This window comes from Salvelinus sp. IW2-2015, linkage group LG6.1 (assembly GCF_002910315.2).
Source record: "Salvelinus sp. IW2-2015 linkage group LG6.1, ASM291031v2, whole genome shotgun sequence".
NCBI classification, from domain to species: Eukaryota; Metazoa; Chordata; class Actinopteri; order Salmoniformes; family Salmonidae; genus Salvelinus; species Salvelinus sp. IW2-2015.
In genome coordinates, this window is record NC_036845.1 from 8722425 (window position 1) to 8733942 (window position 11518).

The 11518-nt window shown below is 43.1% G+C and overlaps 1 protein-coding gene across 1 annotated transcript in view; it reads left to right on the forward strand.

Annotated features, from left to right (window-relative positions):
• itga8 (integrin, alpha 8) overlaps positions 1 to 11518 on the forward strand; it is a 76243-nt gene that overhangs the window by 29816 nt on the left and 34909 nt on the right. Inside the window, exon 21 of the mRNA XM_070443808.1 lies at positions 6480 to 6677. Coding sequence (XP_070299909.1) covers positions 6480 to 6677 — 198 coding nt within the window. The remainder of the gene's footprint in view (positions 1 to 6479; positions 6678 to 11518) is intronic.

Consider the following 11518-nt stretch of genomic DNA (forward strand, 5'->3'; position numbering starts at 1 on the left):
GGCTAGAACATATGGTGAAATATCTGGCGAACAGGACTAAACATTTTTCAAAGGAAATTTAAAAAAAAGTCCAACTATATTCATCACCTCCAGCACCATCCAACATGAACAACGGCTGTAAAATGGCCGTTTCTATGTTTTGTTAGCAAAAAAATATAAGGAAAAAAGTGTTTCCCAATGACATCATCAACCAATTAGTTTAGGCAATTATAGACCAATGCCTAGTCATAATTGGTTAAAATCACATGATGCACAACTGATGTGGTCATGGAAACACTTATCTCTCTTCATATCTATTTTTCCACAAAAACATGGAAACACTATTTCACATACGTTGATGTTGGGTGGTGCTGGGAAGATTATGAATATGAAGTTGAAACATTTGACATTTCCTTTAAGATGTTTAAGTGCCACAGAGAACCGACTTATTTGCAGCCCCCCTCCCTCTCTCTCTTTCTGGGACGTCATCAGAGATCGTCGTGGCAACAGCTCTGTAACCCACTACCCCTCCTGAGTAACCGACTTCCACCAGAAAGGAGGAGAGAAAGTGAACGCGGAAAAAGAGAGGAAAATATAAGGCGCCATGGAAGTGTACCAGGGTAATGGTGTTGTTCCAGGTCCTTGTCCCCCCTCAGGGTGAAGCCGTAGCCGGAAAGGGCCATACTGGAAGCCCCAGGCTCCATAGAGCTCCTGGCTGAGGGTTAGGCGCAGGGCCGAAATACGGGTCTTCTTGGCCATTGTAGCATCAAACACCAGGCCACTCCGATCCTCCCACAAAATGAAACACCCACTGCCACGTCTATCAGGACACAGAGAGAGAGAGGAGAGACCTGAGAGAGAAGAGAGAGGGTATGACGGTAGGGAAACACACATAGAAACACAAAACCAACCCAGGTATGAGTTATAAAAAAAAAATGGCTGGCCTTCTGAAGTGATACAGCAGACCAGCTCACATAGCAGAGAGAAAGGGATGAAGGGATGGTTTAGACATCATCAAGTGAAAAGCCCCTGGAGGGAGAGTAAAGAGACTACGAGGACTACCCCTCTCTCTTTCCATTTCCTTCCCTCTCTCTCCAAATGTATATGTCAAACATTGAGAACTGTCTAATAGCACAGGCAGAGATTCCTGATGACAGTGAGCAGCCAATGGTTACACTCACCAGTGATTGCCAGGTGTTAGTCCCACCCACCCCACACACACACACACACCACACCACAAACACACCACCACACACACACCACACAGCCAACTCCACCTACATCCTGTTTGCCTGTTGGAGACAAATGAGCTGAAAACTCAAACAGAGTGTTGTCATGGTTACACTGCTCTGTGATGATGAGCGGAGGTAATCAGAGACAACACACACAGAAATTTATACACACACGTACTGTATGATTAGGAGGGAGAACATCACAGCTCTCAGGTCTAGTCTCCATTGTGGCTCAGACAGCTGGAGTCTCTGGCTCCATAGGCTGCGTATTCCTGAGCTAATGGATCTCTACTGATCTGTCCCTGTAAGTTGAATCACCTCCACATTCCCAGTCCTAACCCAGCCACACTCCTGGCTGCATGCATCAACCTAGGACAAAAAGCCTCTGAGTTCCACTCATGCAATGTGGTGTTGCACATGTGTTGTGTGTGTGCAGGCTTATCAATAATCAAATTTATTTGCCACATGTGCCCGATACAAACAAGTGAGACCTTTACCGTTGAAATGCTTACTTACAAGCCTTAACCAACTGTGCAGTTCAAGAAGATTTAGAAAATATTACCAAATAACTAAAGTAAAGAAAAATAATATAATAAAAGTTAACCAATCAAAATAACAATAATGAGAGCTATATTAACAGGGGTACCGAGTCAGTGTGCAGGGGTACAGGTTAGAGGTAATTTGTACATGTAGGTGGGGTGAAGTGACTATGCATAGATGATAAACAGCGAGTAGCAGCATGTACAAAACAAATTGGGAGGGGGTGTCAATGTAAATAGTCCGGTGGCTATTTAATTAATTTGCTCAGCCAGTCTTATGGCTTGGGTGTGTAGAAGCCGTTAAACCATCTTAAGGATCGGCCATTTTACATTATTGGTACCATTTGGAAAGGAAACACTTGAAGTTTGTGGTGGAATGTGAAAGGAGTGTAGGAGAATAAACACATAGATATGGTAGAAGATAATACAAATATTTTTAATTTTTTTTTTTACCATCATCTTTGAAATGCAAGAGAAAAGACCATAAATGTATTATTCCAGCCCCAGGTGCAAGTTAGATTTAGGCCACTAATGGCAGCAATGTATGTGCAAAGTTTTAGACTGATCAATGAACTATTGCAATTTCTGTTCAAAATGTGGTGTCAAGACTGCCCACATGTTGCTAATTTGTTATTAAAAACTTTCATGTTCAAAACTGTGCACTCTCCTCAAACAATAGCATGGTATTCACTGTTAATAGCTATTGTAAATTGGGACAGTGCAGTTTAAGTTAACAAGAATTAAAGCTTTCTGCTAATATCAGATAATGTCTATGTCCCTGGGAAATGTTCTTGTACTTACAAACCTTCATGCTAATTGCATTAGCCTACGTTAGCTCAACTGTACCACAGGGACCCACCAATCCTGAAGAAGTTTGGAGCCTTTTGGTCCTAGACTTAGCACTCCGGACGCTTGCTGTGCGGTAGCAGAGAAAAACAGTCTATGACTTGGTGACTGGAATCGCGGACAATTTATGGGCTTTCCTCTGACACCGCCTATTATACATGTCTTGGTTCAGATGCCACACACCCCCACCCCAACCAATCAACACCACCCCAAGTTAACCATGCCTACACCCCATTTAGGCCCCCTCAGATCAGACCTATGCCCCTCCTACCCAGCCCATGCACCCCACCCCCGAAAAAGGGCCTCAACGTGGAAGTCACACATATGCCCAGAACGTGAGCAGGCAAACAAGCCCAACCCCCACTCTTACCCAAGCCAATGGCATGTACCAGATTCTCAGCAGGATCTGCTCACACTTACTGGCCTGAGGCCAAACCACACGACCAACAACATTGGACACTTTATGGAACACAAAGCCTTCATTATCTCATCCTGGAATATCCAAGGCCTTTGGCCTAAAGAGCAGGAACCTGGACTTCATCAAATAAATCGGAAATACAGACATTGTCATTCTACAAGAAACCTGGTATAAAGGAGACGGACCSACTGGTTGCCCTCTAGGTTACAGAGAGCTGGTAGTCCCATCCATCAAACTACCAGGTGTGAAACAGGGAAGGGACTCAGGGGGTATGCTAATTTGATATAGAGCAGACCTAACTCACTCCATTAAATTAATCAAAACAGGAACATTTTACATTTGGCAAGAAATTCTAAAGAATATGATCTTAACAGATAAAAATGTCCTCCTGTGTGCTACCTATATCCCCCCACTAGAATCCCCATACTTTAATGAAGACAGCTTCTCCATCATGGAGGGRGAAATCAATCATTTCCAGGCCCAGGGACATATTCTAGTCTGTGGCGACCTAAATGCCAGAACCAGACAAGAACCTGACACCCTCAGCACACAAGGGGACAAACACCAACAAAAACGGGTCACAACTCCTGCAGCTCTGTCGCACGCTGGGTATGTGCATAGTCAATGGTAGGCTTCGAGGGGACTCCTATGGTAGGTACACCTATAGCTCATCTCTTGGCAGTAGTACTGTAGACTACTTTATCACTGACCTCAACCCAAAGTGTTCACAGTCAGCCCACTGACACCCCTATCAGACCACAGCAAAATCACAGTCTACTTGAACAGAGCAATACTCAATCATGAGGCATCAAAGCCAAAGGAACTGAGTAATATTAAGAAATGCTATAGATGGAAGGAATGTAGTCTGGAAACCTACCAAAAAACAATTAGGCAACAACAAATTCAACCCTTTTTAGACAACTTCCTGGACAAAACGTTCCACTGTCATAGTGAAGGTGTAAACTTGGCAGTAGAAAATCTTTAACAGTATATTTGACCTCTCAGCTTTCCTATCAAATCTAAAAAATCTCAAATAGAAAACCGAAGAAAATGAGCAACAATGACAAATGGTTTGATGAAGAATGCAAAACTCTAAGAAAGAAATTGAGAAACTTGTCCAAGCAAAAACATAGAGACCCGGAAAACCTGAGTCTACGCCTTCACTATGGTGAATCACTAAAACAATACAGAAATACACTACAGAAAAAGAAGGAACAGCACGTCAGAANCAAAGGAGCTGATCGTGGTCTACAGGAAAAGGTGGGCTGAACAGGCCTCCATTAACATCCACGGGGCTGTAGTGGAGCCGGTCGAGAGTTTCAAGTTCCTTGGTGTCCACATCACCAACAAACTAGCATGGTCCAAACACACCAATTAAGTCGTGAAGAGGGCACTACAAAATCTTTTCCCCCTCAGGAGACTGAAAAGATTTGGCATGGGTCCCCAGATCCTCAAAAAGCTCTACAGCTGCACCATCGAGAGCATCCTGACCGGTTGCATCACCGCCTGGTATGGCAACTGCTTGGCATCTGACCAAGACATGTATAATAGGCGGTGTCAGAGGAAAGCCCATAAAATTGTCCGCGATTCCAGTCACCCAAGTCATAGACTGTTTTCTCTGCTACCGCACAGCAAGCGGTACCGGAGTGCTAAGTCTAGGACCAAAAGGCTCCAAACTTCTTCAGGATTGGTGGGTCCCCTGTGGTACAGTTGAGCTAACGTAGGCTAATGCAATTAGCATGAGGTTGTAAGTAACAAGAACATTTCCCAGGACATAGACATATCTGATATTAGCAGAAAGCTTTAATTCTTGTTAATCTAACTGCACTGTCCAATTTACAATAGCTATTACAGTGAATACCATGCTATTGTTTGAGGAGAGTGCACAGTTTTGAACATGAAAAGTTATTAATAAACAAATTAGGCACATGTGGGCAGTCTTGACACAACATTTTGAACAGAAATGCAATAGTTCATTGGATCAGTCTAAAACTTTGCACATACATTGCTGCCATCTAGTGGCCTAAATCTAACTTGCACCTGGGCTGGAATAATACATTATGGTCTTTCTCTTGCATTTCAAAGATGATGGTACAAAAAAAATTAAAAAATATTTGTATTATCTTCTACCATATCTAATGTGTTATATTCTCCTACACTCCTTTCACATTTCCACAAACTTCAAAGTGTTTCCTTTCAAATGGTACCAATAATTGAAAAATGGGCCGATCCTTAAGAGGTTTAACAGCTTCTACACCCAAGCCATAAGACTGCTGAACAATTAATTAAATAGCCACCGGACTATTTACATTGACACCCCCTCCCAATTTGTTTTGTACACTGCTGCTACTCGCTGTTTATCATCTATGCATAGTCACTTCACCCCCACCTACATGTACAAATTACCTCTAACCTGTACCCCTGCACACTGACTCGGTACCCCCTGTATATAGCCTCATTATTGTTATTTGATTGTGTTACTTTTTATTATTTTTTTACTTTAGTTTATTTGGTAAATATTTTCTTAACTCTTCTTGAACTGCACAGTTGGTTAAGGGCTTGTAAGTAAGCATTTCACGGTAAGGTCTACACTTGTTGTATTCGGGCACATGTGGCAAATAAAGTTTGATTTGATAAGCCTGCACACACACACACATGTGCACACACACATGCATTGAGTGAACTCAGAGGCTTTTGTCCTTAGGTTGATGCATCAGCCAGGGTGTGGCTGGGTTAGACTGGGAATGTGGAGGTGATCACACACAGGACAGATCAGTAGAGGATCCATTAGCCTCAGGAAACTGCAGCGCTAGTGGAGCCAGAGACTCCAGCTGTCTGAGCCACAATGGAGACTAGACTCTGAGACGCTGTGATGTTCTCCCTCCTTATCATACAGTAGTGTGTGTATATCTGTGTGTGTGTCTCTGATTACCTCCCTCATCATCACAGAGCAGTGTAACCATGACAACACTCTGTTTGTAGTTTTCAGCTCCATTTTTCCCAACAGCAAACAGGATGTAGGTGGGGAGTTGCGCTGTGTGTGTGTGTGTGTGTGTGTGTGTGTGTGTGTGTGTGTGTGTGTGTGGGGTGGGTGGGACTAACACCTGGCAATCACTGGTGGAGTGTAACCATTGGCTGCTCACTGTCATAGGAATCTCCTGCCTGTGCCTATTAGACAGTTCTACATGTTTGACATATACATTTGGAGAGAGAGGGAAGGAAATGGAAAGAGAGAGGGGTAGTCCTCGGTAGTCTCTTTACCTCTCCCTCAGGGGCTTTCACTTGATGTCTAAACCATCCCTCTCATCCCTCTCTCCTGCTGATGTGAGCTGGTCTGCTGTATCACTTCAGAAGGCCAGCCTTATAACTCATACTGGAGTTGGTTTTGTGTTTCTATGTGTGTTTCCTACCGTCATACCCCTCTCTCTCTCTCTCTCTCTCTCTCTCTCTCTCTGTGTCTGATAGACGTGGCAGTGGGTTGTCCGTTTGGAGGGGAGGACCGGAGTGGCCTGGTGTTGATCTACAATGGCCAGAGAGACCTGACGGCCCGCGGCCTAACCCTCAGCCAGGAGCTCTATGGAGCCTGGGCCTCCAGTAGTGGCCTTTCCGGCTACGGCTTCACCCTGAGGGGGGACAGAGACCTGGACAACAACCATTACCCTGGTACACTCCCATGCGCCTTACTTATTTTCCTCTCTTTTTTCCGTTTCACTTCTCTCCTCCCTTCTTCTGGTGAAGTCGTTACTCAGGAGGGGTAGTGGGGTTACAGAGCTGTTGCCACGACGATTCTCTGATGACGTCCCAGGAAGAGAGAGAGGGAGGGGGGCATGCAATAAGTCTGTTCTCTGTGCACTTAAACATCTAAAGGAAATGTCAAAATGTTTCAACTTCATATTCATAATCTCCAGCACCACCCCAACATCAACGTATGTGAAAATAGTGTTTCCATGTTTTGTGGAAAAATAGATATGAGAGAGATAAGTGTTTCCAATGACATCATCAGTGTGCATCATGTGATTTTAACCAATTATGACTAGGCATTGTCTACTAATTGCCTACTAATTGGTTGATGATGTCATTGGAAACACTTATTTTCCTTATATTTTTTGCTACAAAACATAGAAACGTGCCATTTTACACGTATGTTCATGTTGGGATGGTGCTGGAGGTGATGAATATAAAGTTGACTTTTTTTTAAATTTCCCTTTGAAAATGTTTAGTCTGTTCGCCAGATATTTCACCATAGTGTTCTAGGCCTCTAGCAGACACAGGCCTCCAATTCTTCAGAAGAACCTGTTCATGTGGCTGATATTACTTTGGAGAGACTTCCTCTTTTGTGATGTCATGGTACAGGTGAACATGCCACACTACAGCAATCTGAAGGGAAAGCCTGTGTCTGAGTGTTTGTATTTACATGTTCTGTCAGTGGTAGTCTGAATGTCTGTGTGAGTGTTTGTATACACATTCATTTACTTGGAATCATGGGCTCTCAAAAGGTGATTTAAGACTGAAAATGTTTTGAAATTAAACTTTTGTATCCCTTTGTTTTCCCCTCAATTTGGAGCCATTCTAAAGGCAGTATAGTTCAGTCTTTTTACTTCTATAGACCAAGCTGAAAGGCAGCCATTCTAAAGGCAGTATAGTTCAGTCTTTGTACNAGACTCGTACATTTCCTCAGTGAAAACAATGTACTGAGAAAATGTCAATTGGCTTTTTACCAAATTATCGTACGACAGACCACGTATTCACCCTGCACATCCTAAATGACAAACAAACAAACCAAAACAAAGGCAACGTCTTCTCATGCTTTGTTGAATTCAAAAAAGCCTTYGACTCAATTTGGCATAAGGGTCTGCTATACAAATGTATGGAAAGTGGTGTTGGGGGAAAACATACAACATTATAAAATCCATGTACACAAACAACAAGTGTGAGGTTAAAATAGGCAAAAAACACACACATTTCTTCCCACAGGACCATGGGGTGAGACAGGGATGCTGCTTAAACCCCACCCTATCCAATATATATATCAACGAATTGGCGCAGGCACTAGAAAAGTCTGCAGCACCCGGCCTCAACCTACTAGAATCTGAAGTCAAATGTCTACTGTTTGCTGATGATCTAGTGTTTCTGTCACCAACCAAGGACGGCCTACAGCAGCACCTTGATCTTCTGCACAGATTCTGCCAGACCTGGGCAATGACAATACACCTCAGTAAGACCAAAATAATGGTGTTCCAAAAAAGGTCCAGTCACCAGGACCACAAATACAAATTCCATCTAGACACCGTTGCCATAGAGCACACAAAAACTACACATACTGTACCTTGGCCTAAACATCAGCGCCACAGGTAACTTTTACAAAGCTGTGAATGATCTGAGAGACAAGGCAAGAAGGGCCATCAAAATGAACATAAAATTCAACATACCAATTAGGATCTGGCTAAAAATACTTGAATCACTTATAGAACCCATTGCCCTTTATGGTTGTGAGATCTTGGGTCCGCTCACCAACCAAAAATTCACAAAATGGGACAAACACCAAATTGAGACTCTGCATGCAGAATTCTGCAAAAACATCCTCCGTGTAYAATGTAGAACACCAAATAATGCATGCAGAGAAGAATTAGGCCGATACCCGCTAATTATCAAAATCCATTATTCAATTATTAAATTCTACAACCAACTAAAAGGAAGAGATTCCCAAACCTTCCATAACAAAGCCATCACCTACAGAGAGATGAACCTGGAGAAGAGTCCCCTAAGCAAGCTGGTCCTGGGGCTCTGTTCACACACGCAAACACACCCCACAGAGCCCCAGGACAGCAACACAATTAGATCCAACCAAATCATGAGAAAACAAAAAGATAATTACTTGACACATTGGAAAGAATTAACAAAACAACCGAGCAAACTAGAATGCTATTTGGCCCTAAACAGAGAGTACAGTACACAGTGGCAGAATACCTGACCACTGTGACTGACCCAATCTTAAGGAAAGCTTTGACTATGTACAGACTCAGTGAGTTTGTCAATGATGTACGTAGGATCTTCAGTGGAGTTGGGTCAATAGCCTTGCTATTAAAAAGGCCACCGTGGCAGACCTGGCTCTCAACGAGAAGACCAGGCTATGTGCACACTGCACACAAAATGAGTGGAAACTGAGCTGCACGTTCCTAACTCCTGCCCATGTTGAACCAAATTAGAGACACGTATTTCCCTCAGATTACACAAGATCACAAAGAATTTGGAAAACAAACCCGGGATTTTGATACTCCGCAGTATCTCTACTGGGTGAGAATACCAGGTGCCATCACAGCAGCAAGATTTGTGACCTGTTGCCACAAGAAAGGTTAATACAACCCATATTTATGCTTATTTATGTTCCCTTTTGTACTTTAACCATTTGTACATTGTTACAACACTGTATATAGACATAATRTYACATTTGTAATGTCTTTATTCTTTTGGAACTTCTGTRWGTGTAATGTTTACTGTTCATTTTATTGTTTATTTCACTTTTGTATATTATCTACTTCACTTGCTTTGGCAATGTTAACATATTTTCCCCATGCCAATAAAGCCCCTTGAATTGAATTGAATTGAGAGAGGATTGTTAGTATGTGTTCCAGCTGTAGCTTGTTCTCTGATTATGATGATTGAACTCTATTTCTGGAGCCAGACCACATCCTTTCTGACATGTCTGTATAACACACTCATCTATGTGTGTTTGTGTGTGTGTGTTTATTCTAAAGCTGTGTATCTTTCCCCCAGGTATGATGATGTACTGGTAGGAGCCCCTCTCTATATGGAGAGAGAGAGGGAGAGTAAGCCCAAGGAGGTGGGCCGTGTCTACCTGTACCTCCAGCACTCCCCGCTCACCTTCTCCGAGCCCCTCCTCCTGACGGGAACACACACCTTCGGACGCTTTGGCACTGCCATCGCCCCGCTAGGTGACCTCAACCAGGACGGATACAACGGTAAGCTGTGTGTGTGTGTGTGTATTTCCCCTCTCTTTCTTCCCGTTCAGTGTCCACTCCCAGTGTATTGGTAGGCAGAGGTTTTTATATGGGGAGGCAGGTAGCCTAGTGGTTTGAGCGTTAGGCCAGTAACCGAAAGGTTGCTAGATCAAATCCTAGAGCTGACAAGGTACAAATCTGTCGTTCTGCCCCTGAACAAGTCACTGTTCCTAGGCCTTCATTGTAAATAATAATTTGTTCTTAACTGACTTGCCTAGTTAAATAAAAAATWAAAAAATGTTCCCTCTTCATCTCTGGCTCTTTGGTCTTGGAGAGCGGATATCCTATCAGATGCTCCAATGGGGGAAACCTAAGGGTCTTCAGCCAATCATGAATTGCGGTGTTAGAGTGTTTCCTTGTGAAGTTCTTCCCCCTCTTCCTGTAATGATGAGCAGTGTTATGGTGTGTGCGCGTGTGTATGTCAGAGAGAGAGAGAGAGAGTTATTTTTAATCTCCAGATGTCCGCTAAGATAGGGGCATCTGGAAGTTTCTGTCCCTCTGCCCAGAGTTCATTCTGCCTCACGTTGTGTTTGTTTTATTAACACACACACACATCAGTGGAGGCAGCTGAGGGGAGGACGGATCATAATAATGTCTGGAACAGACCAAAATGGATTGGCATCAAACTCATATTTGATACCATTCCACTCATTCCACTCCCAGCCATTACCACAAGCCTGTCCTCCCCAATTAAGGTGCCACCAACCTCCTGTGACACCCTTATACACACACACACACATTCAGGTCTGGAGCCCAAATGCTTTTCAGAGCCTCAGGCATGTGGTCTTGAACTGGGACCAATGAATATTTCTCTGGTGAACATTTGATGACAATCCTACTTAGTTATTTATGTATGTGTTTATGTTTTTATGAATGTTTTAGAGCCACTCTCCCTCCACTCCCTCCACACCATCATCATCATCAGAACTAAATCAATAAAGTATAGTTCAGTCTTGTACTTCTATAGACCAAGCTGAAAGGCAGCCATTCTAAAGGCAGTATAGTTCAGTCTTTGTACTTCTATAGACCAAGCTGAAAGGCAGCCATTCTAAAGCAGTATAGTTCAGTCTTTGTACTTCTCTAGACCAAGCTGAAAGGCAGCCATTCTAAGGCAGTATAGTTCAGTCTTTGTACTTCTATAGACCAAGCTGAAAGGCAGCCATTCTAAAGGCAGTATAGTTCAGTCTTTGTACTTCTATAGACCAAGCTGAAAGGCAGCCATTCTAAAGGCAGTATAGTTCAGTCTTTGTACTTCTCTAGACCAAGCTGAAAGGCAGCCATTCTAAAGGCAGTATAGTTCAGTCTTTGTACTTCTATTGACCAAGCTGAAAGGCAGCCATTCTAAAGGCGATAGTTCAGTCTTTGTACTCTCTAGACCCAGCTGAAAAGCAGCCATTCTAAAGTAGCGAAGTTCAGTCTTTGTACTTCTATAGACCAAGCTGAAAGGCAGCCATCTTAAATGTAGCGTTAGTTCGTCTTTGCACT